Source organism: Panthera uncia, chromosome A2 (assembly GCF_023721935.1).
Source record: "Panthera uncia isolate 11264 chromosome A2, Puncia_PCG_1.0, whole genome shotgun sequence".
NCBI classification, from domain to species: domain Eukaryota; kingdom Metazoa; phylum Chordata; class Mammalia; order Carnivora; family Felidae; genus Panthera; species Panthera uncia.
In genome coordinates this window covers 29,654,142-29,674,103 of record NC_064816.1, presented here as the reverse complement: position 1 = coordinate 29,674,103, position 19,962 = coordinate 29,654,142, and the positions used below count along the sequence as shown (strand labels likewise).

At 41.1% G+C, this 19,962-nt stretch overlaps 1 protein-coding gene across 1 annotated transcript in view; it reads right to left on the bottom strand.

Moving 5' to 3' along the window:
- SYNPR (synaptoporin) overlaps positions 1 to 8,665 on the bottom strand; it is a 129,299-nt gene extending 120,634 nt beyond the window's left edge. The window contains exons 1-2 of the mRNA XM_049642231.1: positions 8,582 to 8,665; positions 6,479 to 6,603 (exon numbers count right to left, since the gene is read on the bottom strand). Coding sequence (XP_049498188.1) covers positions 6,479 to 6,603; positions 8,582 to 8,665 — 209 coding nt within the window. The remainder of the gene's footprint in view (positions 1 to 6,478; positions 6,604 to 8,581) is intronic.
- Between the last annotated feature and the right edge of the window lie 11,297 nt (positions 8,666 to 19,962).

Here is a 19,962-nt window from a genome sequence, read left to right as displayed (position 1 = left end):
CCTGCATACTGACCAAACAAGTTTCTGTGCCCCCAGAAAGACTTCTAACAGTCATAAAAGCTTTCAATGAAAGGTATAGGGATGAATGGCGAGGGACTGGGAGATATGGGCAGGGCAGTATCTGCCACAGCCAGCTAGTAAAAAAATAAAAGTAAATTAGAACCATTACATATGTATAGTTTTATATCCCGGTTAGTCACTTTATACAATGCTAGAGGATTTCACCTATGTTTAACATGTTACCTGAGAAAATCACTTTTTTTTTAATTTAATTTTTTTAAAAATTTACATCCAAATTAGTTAGCATATAGTGCAACAATGATTTCAGGAGTAGATTCCTTAATGCCCCTTACCCATTTAGCCCATCCCCCCTCCCACAACCCCTCCAGAACCCTCCGTTTGTTCTGCATATTTAAGAGTCTCTTATGTTTTGTCCCCCTCCCTGTTTTTATATTATTTTCACTTCCCTTCCCTTATGTTCATCTGTTTTCTCTCTTTAAGTCCTCATATGAGTGAAGTCATATGATATTTGTCTTTCTCTGACTAATTTCGCTTAGCATAATACCCTCCAGTTCCATCCACATAGTTGCAAATGGCAAGATTTCATTCTTTCTGATTGTTGAGTAATACTCCATTGTATATATATACCACATCTTATTTATCCATTTATCCATCGATGGACATTGGGCTCTTTCCATACTTTGGCTATTGTTGATAGTACTGCCATAAACATGGGGGTGCATATGTCCCTTTGAAACAGCACACCTGTACCCCCTGTACTAAATACCTAGTAGTGCAATTGCTGGGTCGTAGGGTAGTTCTATTTTGAATTTTTTGAGGAACCTCCATACTGTTTTTCAGAGTGGCTGCACCAGCTTGCATTCCCAGAGAAAATGACTTTTTTTTTTTTAAATTTTTTTTTCAACGTTTATTTATTTTTGAGACAGAGAGAGACAGAGCATGAACAGGGGAGGGGCAGAGACAGAGGAAGACACAGAATCTGAAACAGGCTCCAGCACAGAGCCCGACGCGGGGCTCGAACTCACGGGCCGTGAGATCACGACCTGAGCCGAAGTCGGACGCTTAACCGACCAAGCCACCCAGGCGCCCCCAGAGAAAATGACTTTTAATGTCTTTTGTTTTATGAATGTCCCACAATTTATTTAACTGATTCCCTATCTTTAGACATAAGTTATTTCTAATTTTGAAGAACTTAAAATAATTCAACAATAAATACCTTTGTATCTACTTCCTTCTCTATATCTCTGGTTATTTCTTTAGGGTAAATTAATCAAGGGTAATCGTGTTAACTACCTAAAGCAATGATCAGTTCCCTCCAATCTACAAGAAAACTTGAAATTGACAGCAAACTTAATATTTTAAATTTTGCTGCGGGATCTCAATACATGTAAGTGACATAATAATTGATTTGTCATTATAAATCTTTTATTCTTTATATTCAGTTGTTCTCAAATGATTCCTATACACTGGAAACCTTACTATTGTCTAGGCAAAGTAGGAAGTTTATCACCATGTCATCAAATGAACTAATTACTGAAAGTAATTATGAGAAGGTGACTAACCAACTTGCTCTCTTTCTCCACAAACATCATCTCATGCAGGCTTAACGTAAGATGGTTAGAATCCTTAGAATTTTGCACTTTCCTTGTCTGAGGAAAAACATCAAATTCTATTTCCCATTCTCCAACAGCCTTGTATGCTTTTCTTTTCTACTGAAGAGTCCTTAATCACCACCATTAGTTATATCCACTGGCCTTTTCATAGTTTTCACTCCTTTACTTTCTGAAGTACTCAGTGGTCCTACTTGTGCTGACTGGTAGCACGCATGACATTTTCTTACCTTCTGTGAAGCACACACTTTGTCCCACTTCCTCTGCACTTGGCTCTTTTGGATTTCCTCATTCATTTGTCTCCGTCTTCATTTAAAAAAAATTTTTTTTTACATTTATTTATTTTTGAGAGAGTGAGACAAAGAGAGAGTGGGGGAGGGGCAGAGAGAGAGGGAGACACAGGATTGGAAGCAGGTTCCAGGCTCTGAGCGGTCAGTACAGAGCCCGACGCGGGGCTCGAACCCACAGACCGTGAGATCATGACCTGAGCTGGAGTCGGAAGCTCAACTGACTGAGCCACCCAGGCGCCCCTCCTTCATTTGTTATAAGCGCGGGCATCCCCCACGCCTGAGCCCTGTTCTCCTGGTCCTACATCTCTCTTGGTGACCTCCCTTCTACCAGGAGTTTCGTTTCACTGCATGAAGATGACTCTTTAGAACCCCAATCAGGCTTCATGTCTCTCTCCTTACATGGGGCTTTCAGCACAAGACTTCTTCTGGATAGAAAACACCTCAAAATGCATGTTCAAATTCAAATCTATATTCTCTGCTTCAAAATCATTTTCCTTATTATTCTCTTTTTATCATCGTTAACTCCTTCTCCCTAATTCAATTCCTTAAAAATTCAACGTGTTCTAAAATCTTGCCCAAAACTATCTTTCCATCTCTATCACTTTTCTCTGTCATATTTTTTGCTCTACTCACCAAGCTTCAAACAGTCTGAACATTGTTATCTTCAGTTTTTATTCACATTAGAAGATCATATGAAATCCAAAAATTTGCAATTGATTTTCTGTGTGATGCTGACCAAATTTCTCTCCATTCAGTCTTCTCAAGCAGAGTAATGGTAACTTACCTCACCGGGTTGGTGTAATGATTACAGGATATACATGAAGGTGGCCAGCAGTGTTTGGTGCATTATGGGCTTGAGATACGTATTTGCATATTTATTCATTCATCACTCAGACCCATCAGAACTCATCTTTGCCATGAAAACCTTTTCTCCCATAGCCCCCAAAGTCTCTCTTCTAACCTCCTTTATCTTTCATTTGACATGCATCAGGTATCCATGCAGAGTGTTGATTAGCATTCTTTGACTCCACTTTCTGCAAATATATTAAATTCCTTCTAATAAAAAACTCTACTTCACACTTCTGTGTATAAAGAAAGTACAAGAAATTTTAAATCCAGACCCCCCCTCCCAAATTAGCAAATAAATTGTTGTTGTTGTTGTTTTACCAAACTAGCACATATAGTAGATGAGAAAATAGCTATTACTTGCTCATTTTAATCATGAATCAAAAGGAAGGTTGGATGATAGTAAAAGGATATACTGCTGAATGTAAATTCCTTCTGATGTGAATCAAAAATATGTACATGTGGTGGTATAAAGGAGTCACATACTTTGGCATATTTAACAGAAGCAGCACGTGAATATTTTGTAAATTATCTAGCATTTTTTTTTTTGAGAGAGAGAGAGAGAGAGAGAGAGAGAGAGAGAGAGAATATCTCAAGCAGGCTTCATGCTGTCAGTGCAGAGCCCAATGCTGTGCTTGATCTCACAAACTGTGAGATCATGACCTGAGCCAAAACCAAGAGTCGGACGGCTTAACTGACTGAGCCACCCAGGTGCCCCTATCTAGCATTTTCTAAATTGACTTCATCCCACATCTGATAATCTGATAAGTAAGTGAAGTAGCTTTTTTTGCTCTGTCATTTACAGACTTGGCCTTAGAGTTCATTGTCTTCCTTGTGTTTGCAATAAACTGAAGAGTTAGAAGCTGCTGAATCTCTTCTTTTATTTCTAAGATTATGGTCAAATCATTGGCATTGGCTTGTAAAGTTTTAGGAGAAAATAACTCTTTTAATGATTTATATCATTAGCACCTTGCTAACCCAGTTTCTTCTGAAACAAATGACGTCAAAATAATCTGTATAAATTCTAGATGTGTTCACTCACTATTGACATCTTCCCCGAGAAGATCATGGCATAACATTTTATAGCATCTAAATATATGAATGAACTTGCAACTCTAGTAAAACAGGGTCTCTCTGGAATGGTATGTGTATCTCCTAGATATACACAGATGGGACAAAAGTGCAAGACATTCTGTGGGATGGGTAGGCTAATCTCCATTCCTAACTGGTCGACACTAAATGTTGTACAGATGTGGTAAACGGAGTGGGAAAAGCTTTCTTGCTTTCTTCTAGAACAGTGGGTTTTTATAATGCCTGTAGGGGACTAGGGTTCTAAGGAGATACTAGAGATTCTGCAGCAGGGGATGGGCTGTGTGTGTGTCAGGGAGAAGGCTAAGGAGGACCAGCTGGATGGTTCAAGCCCCTTTCTTAACCTGCTTCAACTTTCTCAGGGACTCCTGTCCGTTTTATATACAGAGCTTTTGGGCAAGGTAGTGTTTGGAAGAAAAGTTTCTGCTACTGAAAAAATAATGGTTGGTCATCTTTGTTTCAAAAGCCAAGTAAAAACATCTCAAATAAGAGGGCCACCGTGCTCATAGGTGGCAATAAACATTTTTATCCAATTTCTTCAGTTGCCTTTTATTGGGCCAGGGTACTATGTCTTGGGAAGAAAATTAAGCCCAATACTGGAAACTGTTTGCTTCAAGTGTCTTTTCAAATTGTACACTTAGCCAAGGATTGCATGAAATTAAACATGACCCTGCTCTCCACCCTCCTAAGCCCAAACAACCAGGCTCTGTTTTCCTGTCTAAACAGGTCTCTTGATCACTCTCTTCCAGTTTGAGAGACAGAAGGACTTGTGTTTAACGTTTGGTGACGTAATGATGTTCAAATCTTAAGCGACGGACCTTGAAGTCATCTGTTCCTACCACTTTTTTTTTTTGGTTCGAAATCACCGTAGAAGGCAATGCAGACCGTACAATTTCACGACTAATGTTACTATGCGTGCTACCTCTCTTGTGCAGCCATTGACATTTCTTCTCTCCTCTGCTAGATCCCAGCCATTGGTAGTTCTTATCTCCTCTCCTAGAACCAGCCATTCTGATCTCCTATCCTAGATCCCACATATTGATCCGTGAGTGTGCAGTGGCTTAGCCTTTCTCCCTAATAAACCAAGGAGTTCCTCCAGAACTTAGAAGTGTCAAATACCCCCAACTCAGCCTTATTTCTACCCACACGTGTAGCTCTTTACACCAAATTACTAGGGGTTCTGTGCTTAGTATTTCTGAGCTTTGCACTCTCTTATTAGTGTGGAGAGTGTCTACTTGAGCACAGGTGTTTGCAACATTTATCAGTTCTACTTTTAAAAACCCTTTGGTATGTTGGTATAAATGCCACTTCCCACGATTCATTGTCTCTAAGCTGAGGCACTTTTGTTTTAGGCTAGGGAAAGTCCACTAAATCAATATAACAAGGATGTGTTCCATGATATACAGATCCTCTGAGATGCTCAGTGAGAAAAGGTGTCTGCGGTCAAATGTATTTGGGAAACATTGTATTTCTCTTGGTGATTCGAAATGGGCATTAGAAAAGCAGAGTGCTAAGAAGTATTTCGTAAATTTATTTGACCACATAATTTTTAAATGATTCCTCACCCTTTCTCTCCCTCCCTCCTCCTTTTCTTCATTAAACATTAAATATCTAGGGCTCCATGGGAAAGATTTTGGAAAACATTGTACTCTCTTATTTAAGAAGAGTTTTCAGGCATCAATTTATACTTTTCTCTGTACTTCCAGAGCAAGCACCATGTCTGGCACAAGGTGATTACTCGATAAATGTGTGTTAAATAGAAATGAACAAGAGAGTGTTCCGAAACATTGTGCTGAAAGTTGTTTTAAAAAATAATACCGGTTATTTGGTGCCAAGTATTTGGGAGTATTACAGAAAGAAATTATTTTAAAATTGAATTCAGTTCATCCACTTGGGTATATGGGTCAGAATCACAGGATATCCAATGTGGCAAAAGCCCTGGTAGGTGTCTAGTCATCTACCAGACACATACAAGGTACCTTTCAGACTGAATTTATAAAGAGATTGAAAGAATGATCTCAGGCAATTTAAGTATAGCAATAGAAATATGAGATCTGGGCTCAACCCAGGGAGGCTCAACCTTGACTGCCATGTACTGGCTGAGGAATGTGGGCAAATGTGTATGTGCCTCACTTTCCTCATTTGTAAACACTGATAGTAATTGTCCTCCCTTCAAAAGGACTGAATGAGATAACCAAGTAAGCAGCTAAGTATAGTGTCTGGCAGACGGAAGCAATATTAGATATTAATATTATTAAAGGCATTATCAACCAAGATTGCACAGTCAACATGAAATTAGAGGTGACACTAATCCTAGAGAGAATTCGGAAGAACTTAAGATAGGAAATAAGCATGGGGAGGAGGGAATTGTGTATCTGAGGTCTCTTACTGACAGCTCCGAATACTGGGCCAACAGTATCAATGTTTTGGAGAAGAGTCAGTAGGACTCACAAATCCTCCCCGAGTGGGGTGGCAGGTGGGCATTTACTTGTTCGGGTGTTCTGTGGGCTCAGACAGACTCCTCTCTGTTAACCCCTAAGTCTCTAGAAAACTGCTTATCTTTTGAGAAACCACAGAAAGAAGAATGTGCCTTCTCTGTGAGCACGAGCCGCCGTTCCCTACCTGAATGGGTAGGCAAATGCTATGTCAATGCTGAGGTTACTTTCCGTCTTGTTGGCACAGTCCACACTCAGCCGCAGGCCTCCGGAATAGCCACCGCATGTTGCAAACGCAAAGATCGCAAAAAGCTGTGAAGAACAAAGAAGCAAGAAAGAAGAGAGTCATTGGAATGATGCTAATCCAGTGAAATACATCAATCAGAGTTCAGTGTCTGAATTGGGAGAGGTTACGTTCTTCCGAAATGTGGCATTGTGTTTGGTTCAGGCTGGGAGATGGAAGCCAGGAGGAGGATGGGGACCTCGGAGGTGGTGTTTGAAAAACTAGTCCGGCAAACTGGTGTAACTTTGCTTGGAGAAAAACTGAACAGGAGGGGAAAATACCCGTGTTTGACTGTGTAACGAGCCATCGTGCCTCAGAAAGTAGAGATGTAATCTCACATCAAAGGATCTGGAAAATTACACACTAAGGGATTAATGACAGATGTCTCCAGGTGGGAAGAATTCGAGATGTCTCCTTGCTTTAATTTGCTTGCCTGTAACTTCTGCAATAAACATGTTTTATCTTTTTGGAGTAATATAGGTTGTTTTTTTTTTTTTTTAAGCCATAGTAAGAATTTAATTTTTTTTAAATGTTTATTTATTTTTGAGAGGGAGAGAGAGACAGAGCATGAGCAGTGGAGGGGCAGGGAGAGAGAGAGAGAGAGAGAGAGAGAGACAGAATCAGAAGCAGGCTCCAGGCTCTGAGCTGTCAGCACAGAGTCCAACGCGGGGCTGAATTCACCAACTGCGAGATCATGACCTGAGCTGAAGTCAGTAGCTCAAATGACTGATCCACCCAGGAGCCCCAGAATTTAAGACCTAAAGGGCTGAGGGAGAGTAGGTGAGTATCTAATACGCACTATTTCAGAGCACAAGATCTCAGTATATGTCAACCTCAAAGCCTCCCTGGTTGTTAAAACTCTGTGTTAGTTGCTCTATGTCAACTATTAAAAGGTTCAACTGGTTACCAATTAATGTCATAGTCCATCTTGGGGTAGAACATGGATCTGTGGAAATTAGGTACTAAAAATTAGGAGCAGGAAATCAGGGAAGTCTTCAAGAAAGAAGATATATATCTGGGAGGTTAAGGATGGCCTAAGATGAGAAGCAAATGCTCAACTTTGCTTAGTTTGGCTAAATTCAAAAGTATTTCCTGCTCATTTCCAAAGAAAGTCAATCAAGGGCACTTAACAATGCCTCATGTTGTAACACTCCCATTTATTTTATTTTCATTTTGGAATTCAGCTTCTTTAGGTGGTCTGGGGTCCCATTAGGAATGCTAGCCCACTTTACACAGAAAACAGAATTATTGTTAAGGGTTAAGTGCATGGGCTCTGGAATGAGACCTTGGAAAGGTTGCTTCATTTCCCCACGCTTTGGTTTCCTCATCAGTAAAACAGCATTGATAACAACTCCATTGGGTCATTCTGCTATTCATCATATAAAACAGAAAGTTGCGTGGACAAGAAGGCTGCTGGAACTGGCAATGTCACCAAGTCTATTCAGAAAGTGAAGAAGGCGAAGTGAGTATTATCCATAACACCTGCCATGTCAGTCTCACTCGGTGGTGAAAGAGTATCAGGGCTGTTGGTCTGAGTTGGCCGTCTAACTTTAATAGGAAAAGACTGGTTAATGATAAAACCTTCAAAGGTAAAGTAATATTTTGTGGGCCATTTTTGTTTCCGTGTGTGGCAGTTTTAAGTGATTAGTTTTTAAAACCAGTATTTTAAAAATGGAAACAACTTGACCAAAATAAACAGTAGATGTAGTAGGAGAAAACTATGTTTATATGTGTTAATCTGTGTAAAGCATTTAAAACAGACCCTGGCACAGGATAAGTACTCAATAGATGTTAATGAAAGCTATTACTGTAAATAGATGTGGATGAGCTCCTTAGTAAGATGTTCCAGGCCATAAAATAGGAAATTTAGACTTACTTCCTAGCTAAATCTACATGACCATCGGCCCCAGGGACCCAGCATCCAAGCGCTCCAGAAATGCTGATCTGTTTTGCTTTGTTTCTCTTCCTAATTTGCCTGTAGGATCTGAGGAGGCGTTGAGAAGCTACCGCAATCCCCATTGCAAGCTGGGGCTCATACACATGGAACACCACAGCTGAAGGGAACATGAGTTTTATTCCTGTGGCATGCATCTGCTCACTTCTCAGGACCGAATGCTCTCTTTCTGTCAGCTCTTACTGTCGGTAGGAATAAGGAGGAAGTGATATTAACTGCTCTGTGCTTAAATCTAAGTTGCATTATATAATCCTGGATGTCTCAGCCCTTTGTGCCATGTCAGAATATTGCCTTTGGTAAGACTTCTTCCAGAAGAAAGAGTGGAGTAACGGAGCCCGGAGCTCTGTGGTGTGGCTATGGAGATAGGTCTCTCCCTGTCCAAGCTTCCTCACCTGTAAGACATCCTGTGTATCTTCTTGAGTCACCGAGAGATTAAATGAGATGGAATATGTATTTATGTGCAGCCCCTTTCAATTCATGCAGAGATTTATGTGGAAGCTATATATATGCACTTCGATGGGGTAAGGGTCCCAAGTGTGTAATCAACACTAGTACACATAAAGGTCAGGAGGAATTGGCCATTCTTGCCATTATTAAGTGCCTACTATGGGCTAGGTATTGGGCCCAGCAATTAACATATGTGATATGATCTTCTATTAACAACAATGGTGTGTGTGTGTGTGTGTGTGTGTGTGTGTGTGTGTAGCTTACCATTTCTATATTAAAGATGTCGCAGAATAGCATAATGGCTTCAAATAGCAAGTTAGACTTGAAGGGACTTAAAGATAAGTCCTGTTAATTTCAGTGCTTGATAGTTATAAGGGAATACCCTTGGATTTTCATCTTCCATTAAAGTCCTTTATATACAGTAAGATATGATTAGTACTACCATGTAATGAACTTAACATGGAATGGTAATTATGTATTTAACTATTCAAAATGTTAGATGCATAGAAGGAAAGCGTCAGACTGTTAAAACCACACACACCAATATCTTTTCTTTTAATGTCTATTGAGCTCTGAAAACATAAGACATTGTATTTGAGTTGAATATGACACCTATGGGCTTTCTGGTTAACTTTCTCCCTTCCCCCCACTCGTCACTGATTAAAGGGAAATCATACTGTGTGACCGATATCAAATTCACATGGGTTTGGTGAGGATTAAACAGATAATGTCTGTACAACTCTGGGAGAGTCAGATCCTGCCGAGTGAATAACGTATTACAGGCATGGTTGATTCCATATTTGGGAGAGTGAAATCAACTCCTTTAGAGTGTATCAGCCAGGGGCCTAGTTCTGTAATTGGAATACATCAAGACAGAGTGGGGAGAGGGGGCTGAAAGCTCTTTGGCGGGTCAAAATTCCCTTAGTGTTGAAGAAAAATGTAGAGTGGGAGGGAATTCGGAAAACGCTCTCCGGGTTCCCCTCTCAGAGTTCTGCCCAGCCACTTCTCCCTAGGTGGCTGGGCAGAGTGGTTTTGGAAGTCAGGCAGAACCCAAGTTTGAGTTCAATTCCTAGCCGTCTGACATGGAGCAAGTTATTTAACTTCTCCAAACCTCTCAGTTCCTACCTCTCCTAAATCAGAACTAATCCATTGGTTCATTCAGCAGACGTTTAATGGTGCATTTGCTAGGTGCCAGCCGGTGGGGAACAAAAAGTTAAAAAGGAGAAAAGACAAAGAAAGCCCACTAGGGAGCCCACTGCTGGATCGGGGAGACAGTCAGAGAGAATATACAAATGAAACAACTACAAATTGTGTTATGTGTTTTGTGGGGAAGAAGCTCTTCTAGACAGGGAGTTACACCTGAGGAAAGTCACATGTAAGCTAAGACACTAAGGATGGAGAGGAAGCCATGCAAAAAGGAGGTGGGGATTGAAAGGGAGTGCCCCGGGAAGAGAAAACCTCTCAGGTGAAACCCCCAGAGAGGAAAAGCTGGACAGTGCGAGGTCAGCGTGGCAACTGCCCAGTGAAAGAGGCTGAGAATAATACTATTCACCTCACATGACTTTGTGTGCTTCAGCTAAAAGAACATATGTAAAGCACCGGGCTCACAGCCCTCAACAAACATTGAAGTGTCTTCTCCTTCCCCTTCTTCCTCTGCTACTATTACTATTTATTACTATTGTTATTAGAACTACACTCATGAAGACAGAGAACTCGAGAGGAACGTTCACTTCCCCAACTCAGCTAGAGTTGGAACCAGAATCCTGGTGTGTGGACTCCCTGAGTCAACATTCTTCTGCTTAGCTCTACAACAGCAGGGAGAACAATTTCTGGCCATCTGGATGGGAGATAACTGTCAAATGTTCTAGTCTTTGCCCAGAAATGCACCGTGGTGCTTTAGTGGCCTGAGGTTCTCCATGTCTTCTGAGGGTCTCATGGGCACAGAATGGCAAGCTCACTAGCCAAGCAGAATGGATGGTTTGTGCTCTCTTTGTTCTCCTTCCTTCTGTCCGTCCTTCCTTCCTTCCTTCCTTCCCTCCCTCTCTCCCTTCCTCCTTTCTTCCCTTCCTTTTCCCTCCCTCCTTCCTTTCTCATACCTTCCTTCCTTCCTCCCTCCCTCCCTCCTTCCCTTCCTTCCTTCCTTCCTTCCCTCCCTCCCTCCCTCCCTCTCTCTTTCCTTCCTCCTTTTTACCCTTGATAGGGTGGAGAATTTTAGAACGAGGTTCTTGGAATATGTGAAGAGACAGAAACTTCCTTAGCTTGACAACGGTTTCTCTGAGAGACCATTACAAGTAGCAAGAGGAAAGTTTGTGTCTTGGAGATGCTTGACTCTGCAAGACTAATGCTGGGAGAAGGAAGAGGGAAAACTGTGTTATGTGGCCATGATGGAATGAGAAGTGGGCATGGGCCTTGCAAGTCTGAGGAGAGGAAAGAGCCTGAATTAGGGGACTGGGGATGTGGGGTGCCAGGAAGAGATGAGAGCAAGGGACTAGAGAGAAAGACTTCCATCTGAGCCTGACTTTACAGTGACTATATGCACCTTGATGAGAGAGGTGAAAACATGGAGTTTGTGTGTGTACATGCACACGTGTCATTTCTCTGAACCCTGGGCTCCGTATGTTCATCCTCAGCTAACACTGCATTTTTTTCTGGCAATGCAACCTACTTATTCACCTTCCTAGACACTGGGGTCATAACCCTGGGGCAAAAGTCCATTTACCCAACCAAGGGAAATTACAAGACCTCTGTGTTGCTATCTTCCCTCAAGCTTCCAATTCTCAAACAAAGCAGACACCTCACCCTCTGGTACAGTCTAAGATAATCAATATCATAACCACTGGCCCAATCATTCACTCCCCTTGAATTCAGGAGACAGAAATAAATCTCCTGAAATGGACTCTCATTTCACTACCGTCTTGGATGATCTACAGCTCTGTTCCTAACAACAAAAAATTATTCTCTAAATGGACAAAATTAACCAGCAGAGATTTCCCTGGCATGCAGACTGATTCGAAATAGATTCAGGTGAAAGAGACAGAAGCATTGCCTTGCACTTTCTGGCTTAATAAGCATCCATAAACCAAAATCACCCATAGCAGGAATATCTTTGCACAGTTAATGATACCAAAGGTTTTGTTCCCTGGAAAGAGGGCAAGCAGTTCCCTCCTTGGAACTAATTGAATCACACAAGGAATACCAATGAAGGATGCTATTAATCCTTCTGGTTAATTTGTGAGGCACAATTGAAAGCACTAGGTTGGAGGAGGATAGGAAATCAGGCTGATTAATGGCTCTCATAGGGACCTGTGGTCTGCAGAAAAGTTAGGGAGGGGACATCTTCCATGACCTGATACACAACCTCAGGCATGAAGGATACGTTGGAAGAATAAGTGAGAGTAAGGACACTAGTATGAAAGGGATTGGAAAATTGAAACCAAGTGTTGGTATTCATATTGCCACTGAGCTATGTGTGCTGACAATCAGATCTCCAGGGCATAAAGCAATGGCATCTAGTATTTGATTTGCCAATTTCCATGGTGTAAAACTCCCATTATGGCCAATTCCAAGCCACCCTCCTAATACCTCCAAACTTGATTGAAAAGAGAGCTGCACAGTCAGCTGTGTTCCAGCAAACCACTGCTCCCAAGGGACTTTCCTTGCTCCCTGGGGGCAAGAGCCTTGGGCTTCTTTCATTGATTCACCCTTCTTCTTTCATATTTCCTGTTACTTCATATCACTCACCTTGGGCTTACTGCATAGTAAGTACTTCACTCTTTTTTTCTCGACTTCAATTATTCACCCTTTCATTCATTTATTCACTTAGTTATTGTAGCAGAGGTGGTTGATGCTTTGCCTATATCCCCTCAGCTCACCCTAGAGGCCACCTGCAGTGCAGCTTCACGGGAACAGTCTGGTCTGTGCCACCCCAAAGGCTTCCCCCTCCAACACCCAAGCCTCACTGCTGAGGACTTTCTCAGGAGGCATGAATATGCTCAGCCTTGGGACTGGGGCATGGTGGAAGTCCCTTCGAGTGAATTCTCTGCCATCTTGCAATTTTCAATTTGGGATGGAAATTGGTGGATATAACCACCTCTCTGGGGGAAACTCTGAGGTGTGTTCAGCATAGTTTTTCAGAGGCTGCCCTTTGGGATTGAGTCCCCATTGCCCATTAATATCCATAGTGGGCGTCCCTCCACAATGTCTCATCATTGTGCTTCCTGGCATCGCCTCTCAAGTAAACTTTGTGAGCCAAATTTCTTGTCCCAGGACCTGCTTTGGGGGAACGCAACTGAGACAGTTATCAAACCCTGACCAAGGGCCTATTACTTTTCAGGCACTGCAGTGTGCTCTAGGATTGCCTTACTAAAAGAAATTGTACCTCCTGACCCACCTTATCTCATTCCTCTCAGCTTCAAGCTTTTCACACCCTCATCTCCCCAGCCCTCTCTAAATAAGTTGAGCTACTGTGTAAAGAGGAAGTCTTCTTTGGCCACATTATCTAGAGTGGGCTTCCTGACCTCAGCCCCCACCCCAGCTGGCCCCATTACTACCTTTGTTTGCTTGTTTGTTTTTATGTGAGCAGGTGTTCTAAAATCTGTCATTTTTGGCATTATGTAGTCACCTGTTTGTGTTTTGTTTGACCACTTCCTTGGGGAAAGGTAATACACTTGTCTTTGTCTATTGCTGGATTTCTACCACCTTGTACAAGGCCTGGCATGAAGCAGGTGCTCCCTAAATACTTGTTGACTAAGTAAAGCTATTTCTCTCCTCCACCTCTAGGGAACTTGCTGTCTATCTGGAGATATAGACAACTGAATGAAAAGGCACTCTGACAGTGTTTTACTGTGTAACTGGAACACACTAGAGGAAAATATAGCACATATTCTATGGTACATATGGTATGTGCTTGCAGAGGATTGGAGGAGACATGAGGACCAGCTGTCTGCAGAAATGGATAGCTAAGGAGAAATCAGGAGAGCATGCCAGATTTATCCAAGTAAGAGGGAGAAGAAGAGTGTTCTAAGTAGAGACAGCAGCAAGTCAAAGAAAGAGCCTCAAGTGAGCAAGTGACGCACATTTGGGCTGTGCAGTTGGCACAGCTGGAGCAGACACTGCAAGCTGGGAAGAAAGGAGTTGACTATTCAAGAGGTAGGCAGGGACCATCTAGCAGGGATCAGAAAACTACAGCCCCCGGGGCGCCTGGGTGGCTCAGTTGGTTAGGCGTCTGACTTCGGCTCAGGTCACGATCTCACGGTCTGTGAGTTTGAGCCCCGCATCGGGCTCTGTGCTGATGGCTCAGAGCCTGGAGCCTGCTTCCGATTCTGTGTCTCCCTCTCTCTCTGCCCCTCCCCCGTTCATGCTCTGTCTCTCTCTGTCTCAAAAATAAATAAACGTTAAAAAAAAAAAATTAAAAAAAAGAAAACTACAGCCCCCGGGCCGAATCCAGCCATATCCAGTCACATCTATTCATGGATGTATACCTGTTTTTACACTACAACGGTAGAATTGCATACTGACAACATAGATCCTGGTCCACAAAGCCAAACATATTCACTATCTGGCCCTTACAGAAACAGTCTGTCATTGCGAAGAAACCCGGATTTTATGAGGGGATTGGGATTTCAGCAGGGGAGAGGCACGACAAATTTGCATTTCAGACCGGCCTTTGTGGTGGTTGCCATGGAGAGTGTGGACTGAGACAGGGACGGACTAGGGTTGGAAGACCAGCAGTGTCTTACTTCTCTAAGGTCTACAGACCCCGTGCCAAGAGGACCATGTCCCAGTTTTCTTTATATCACTTGCTGCACCAAAACATCATACACGGCTCATCAATGTTACCAAGTGAATAAATATATGAATGAATGGGCAAGAGAAGATGAGAGAAACCCGCATTTTGGCACTGAAAACAGTAGTAAACATTATGATGATAATTGTAACAATAAAACAATTATATTTGGTTCTCTGTGCCCATCTCTTCAGTAAGTATATTATTTACATTGGTGCATTTAATCCTTTTAACAATCCCCTGAAGTAGAGACACAATCCCCCAATCCCTCATTTTATAGATGATAAAACTGAGGTTAAACAGCATGCCCAAGGTCACACTGGTTTTTGGTACGTAAAATAGTCATGGTTTGAACTCAGATCTGCCTTTCTCTAAAGTTTATCTTCCTCCTTCTCAACTTTTCCAGGGCTGTGACAGGGGTCTCTCTTGGCCAGCACGTGCTTTGGAAAGACTAATACAGAAATGTCAGTGATGGGCATTTTAAGGTGTTCTCCATCACATCGATACTCAGAAAGCCAAATAAGGATTAAAGAAAGCATCCATAGGACAAAGCACTGATCATCATAATGGATGCCAGTGGTAGTTCATGTATTTTGCTTCAGCAAGCCAAACCTTCCCCCTGCAGCATCACAGGCCACCAGGGGAAGGGAGTCAGAGTCTGGCATGACAGGAACATTTCAAAAGCTTGTTGTGAGTAAGGCTCTGTCAATTTCACTGCCCAAGTCCCTCCTACCTGTTAGCCACGGCAGGGCTGGTGGCTTGCTCACTTTCATACATCGTCATCATTCAACAGTTTATAGGTTTGAAGGGACCCAATTCCCCTCCTCCACTTCCTTTGATGAACCCCTCTTGCCCCTTCTCCTTTTATGATTTATCTTGGCCTGATGAGCCATTTGTCCCAAGAACCCCTGAAGAGCATTTCTGGGAACACAGTTGTTTATAGGAGCTGATTACATCACAACAGTAGCCCTGGAAAAGTGAAGAATACATATTGCCAAGTTAGTTTCTGGTGCAGAACGAGTTTTTGATGAACGGTGGCTTCCCTCATACCCTACTTGCTACTCAGGAGGCCCCCAGCAAACGGATGAACACCTTTAAAACTTAATGTTCCATTTCTTCTCATCTTTGTCTAATTCTTCTTTCTTTTAGTGTGTCTTCTCCTGCTGATAATTGGATTTTTCCAAGAAAATTGACCAAGCACCTTCTTTACTATCAGTTTATGGTTACAGCAATATTCTGACCCAGTAAGGTTCTGTGAATAACCCTGTACAACCTCAGACAGGACATTCATGTGAAGATAAAAACTGCAAGTTGTCCCTGGAAGGCAATATAATTGGATCTTATTGGGAGGCACTGAAAGCTACTGTCAGAAAGCTTTCTTGCGTAGAGCCATGTTTTCTCCTGTCGTTGTACATAACTATCCGTGTTCTTAACCAGCACCAGTACCTTCCATACTGCATTCCATTTCACACCATCTGTCAAATATTGGATAGTGTGCCCTTCTAAACTTTGTGACTTGTGTGAAATCCTCCCAGGCAAGAGCGGCCTCACAGAATTGGTACTTCACACCATTACCTGAGGAATTCTGACCAGGTGCTGCAGAAAGAGAGCTCCAAATTACTTAGACAGTAAAAGAAGTTTCTGTTTTCATTGTCTTAAATGTGCAGCCTGGAGACTGGATCAGTTAGTAAAGTATTTGGTCACAGAAAATGGAAAGCTTGACCTATAGTAGCTTAAACAATAAAAGTTTGATGACGTCTGGACAGACATCTCTTTGGTTCTTATGGTCTTTGCCTCATAGTCACAAAATGGCTGTTGTGTCCCTGGACAGGTTAGCTGTGTGGGAGACTGGAAAGTGAATATTCAACTTTCCCGGTATCTGTAGGGAAGGTAAGCAAGGGGACAAAGGCTGAGAATGGTTGCTGAGTGAGTCAGTCTCCACTGTCTGCCATAGGAGCTTATGGGACAGAGGGAAAGAAGTAAAACAAGTATTCAAGGCATTTTATAAAGGCGAGATAGCATAGGAAAGCCCATTCACTAAGTGGTCATTTCCGACATCCTAAACAGTGCCTAGAAAATCCTATGCCTTATATGCAATAGGCTTAATTTAACACATGTCCATAAACTGAAATGTAAATTTCTGCTTTGGTTTTATCTTCCATGATAAAGCCTGACAAATCTTTGAAGTAAAATGCACGGTTGAAATAGTAAAAATAAATTGGAAACAATCTTCATGCTTATAAAAATATAGAATAACCAAATAAATTCTGAGATATTCAATCAATGGAATATTATGCAATAGTTATAAAGAATGAATAGCAGTATAGAAAGGTGTTCATCTCTAAAAAATTTTTTTTTACATTTCTCTATTTTTGAGAGACAGAGAGAGAAGAGAGAGACAGAGCATGAGCAGGGGAGGGGCAGAGAGAGAGGGAGACACAGAATCAGAAGCAGGCTCCAGGCTCCAAGCAGTAAGCACAGAGCCCGACATGGGGCTCAAACCCATGAACTGTGAGATCATGATCTGAGCCAAAGTTGGATGCTTAACAACCTCTGGGTAACCTGAGCAAAGTAATTTGAGCCTGTCATTAGATGGTGGTGCTGTTTTTAACTTCCATTTGGATGAAAAAATATATAAAATAAAAAAAAAACCCACTCTCTTCTGGAATTGTCTTCAATAATCCCTTCAAATTATTTATGTTTGCAGAGGATGTAAATGGAACAACATTTTTGACCCACTTAGTTGTTAAAATATTTTGACAAAGTCACTCATTAGAATCAAGGTAAAAACATTTCAAAATACACTGAGGGAACTTAGGATTCAAGTATACGGTCCATCAGCAAGTAAGTCAAAAAGTACGACTTACGTTTCATCAGATTCAGTGACGGCAATTATTTTTAAAGGAATCAACTCTAATTCTCTCATATCTGTCTTAATGGAGTCACACGAAAAAATAAAAATTCAGCAGAGCTTCTCACCCAGAACTGACACCACTTCTCTGACATCTGATTAGAGTCTTGCGAATTAATTTGTTGCTTATTGTAGTGTTTTTGAACTTGACATTTTTCTGTGATATGGACTTCCTGAATTTTCTTGCCTATCATAACCATCTCTCTACAGCACTGAAGAAAATCTTAATGGCACACTTCTGCTTGACGGGCAAATTAAAGCAAGATAAGCCAGGGAACATAGCCACCACTCTATAGTTCAGTAACATGTATTGAATATGTTGGCATGAACTATTCTTGGCCAGAAGCCGTGCTTTCATGACTAGATTTTTTTTTAAGTGAAGGTAAGTCAAACCCTTATATCCCATTTTTCAAAATGAGTCTGCCTTAGATACCACATCCAGAAAATTAAAGTCAAGTTGGGATTCTACTCCAGTTGAATTTACTACATTTGACACCTCTTCTTTAAAATCCAAACATTTTGTGAACTAGAGTTGTATTTATAACCCTAAAGCAAGTTAGAATAACACAGATTATTTTGGAAAAACAATATTGATCCTAACCAATTGAGTACATTCAATTAATTCTTTGTACTAGACTGTGTGGTCATTAAAAAAGAAGTTTCCCTCACTCTTTCTCCTTTTTAAAACAAAATTACTTTGTTGTAAATTCAGCTTCATCTTCATGAAAGACAAGCACAGAATCCAAAGAAAGAATAGTACAGCAGGTGATTTTGGTTTTTTCTTTTGCTTAGTTTTGTATTTTTTTGTGTTTTGTGGCTATATTAAATAAAATCTAGGACTTAACCAAATGCAAGCCATGAGTATAAACAGGCATCAAATTCAAGCTCATGATCTAAGACGCAGGAACCCAGAATTAATCATAGAGCTACTGATGGTCAGAGAATTTTGAAATATGCAAATAACGATAAATAGAGATTTGAAGGCCTTCCCATTCTTCTTCTACTTCTTTTGAACACCTCACAGGCAAAGGTGCATGTCTACACTGTTGATACTTTATGGCATTCATGGACTTGTTTTGACTATTCTGAATTTTTTGACCATTTGATTTCCAGGTCAAAACCTCTGAACCTCTCAAACACGAAGCATCGTCATTAAATCACCTCTGTCCTAACAGAGAACTTGCTACTCTGTATTATTTTGATTACATAATGGGAAAAAAAAGCAAACCTAAAACAGGCAGTTAAAAGGCAGCGTATTGTTCATATTGAAAAGTAGTATAAAGTAGAAGTTCTATAGGAGCAGTTTGAAGTAGATTTTAAAGTACTATTTTCTGATTATAATTCAAATCATAGTAAGAACACAACTGTTGCTAAGTAGACTTAGCAAGATTCTATTTGCGTCTGACAGTGTGCTGCATGCTGTAAAAACATTGTTATCTCTGAAGGCTCATCACTCTGTGAGGTAGGCACAATCATCATCCCCATTTTAGGACTAGGTGAACCATAGCTTAGAGGTGTTACGTGATTTGTCTAAGGCCACTCAGATAGGGAAATCAGATAGTTTGAATCCATGAGTTCATAACTATACTAAAAGAAACAACTAAAATTAAATTTTTAATTGGTCACCGTTAGAGGGTACTAGTGAACAAACCCATTATTTTATTTTATTTTATTTTTTAAATTTTTTTTTATGTTTATTTATTTATTTTGAGAGAGGGAGTGTGCACATGTGTGAGCAGGGGAGGGGCAGAGACTGAAGAGAGAGAGAATCCCAAGCAGGCTCCGTGCTGTCAGTGCAGAGCCCAATGCAGGGCTTGATCTTGCAAACCCGTGAGCTCATGACCTAAGCCAAAATCAAGAATAGGATGCTGATATGGTTATAAACTGTAACTATATGTGTTAACTGGTAACACAAAAAGAGCCACAGTCAGATATTATTAGCCTTAGTCTAATGGAAGAAGACCTCACCAACTGTGAAATATTCTTGGCAAAAAAAAAAAAAAAAAAAAAAAATCAATCAAACTCTGAATTTGAGCAAGCCTCTCTGCCCAAATGCCCAATTTACCAAGAAACCCAGAAGAGCAGGAACATGTAAAATGACACCATAAGGATTAAACCAGCAAAATCCAGACCCTGAGAAACTCTCCAGGGGAAAACACCTTGTTTATTCAAGAACAACAAAAACAAACTACAAAAATGTACAGAGAGAGAGGAAAATGTATAGAGAAGAGATTGAAACAGAGGAGTTTACAGATTAAAAAGGTTTTAAGAGATATATCAATCCAATGGTG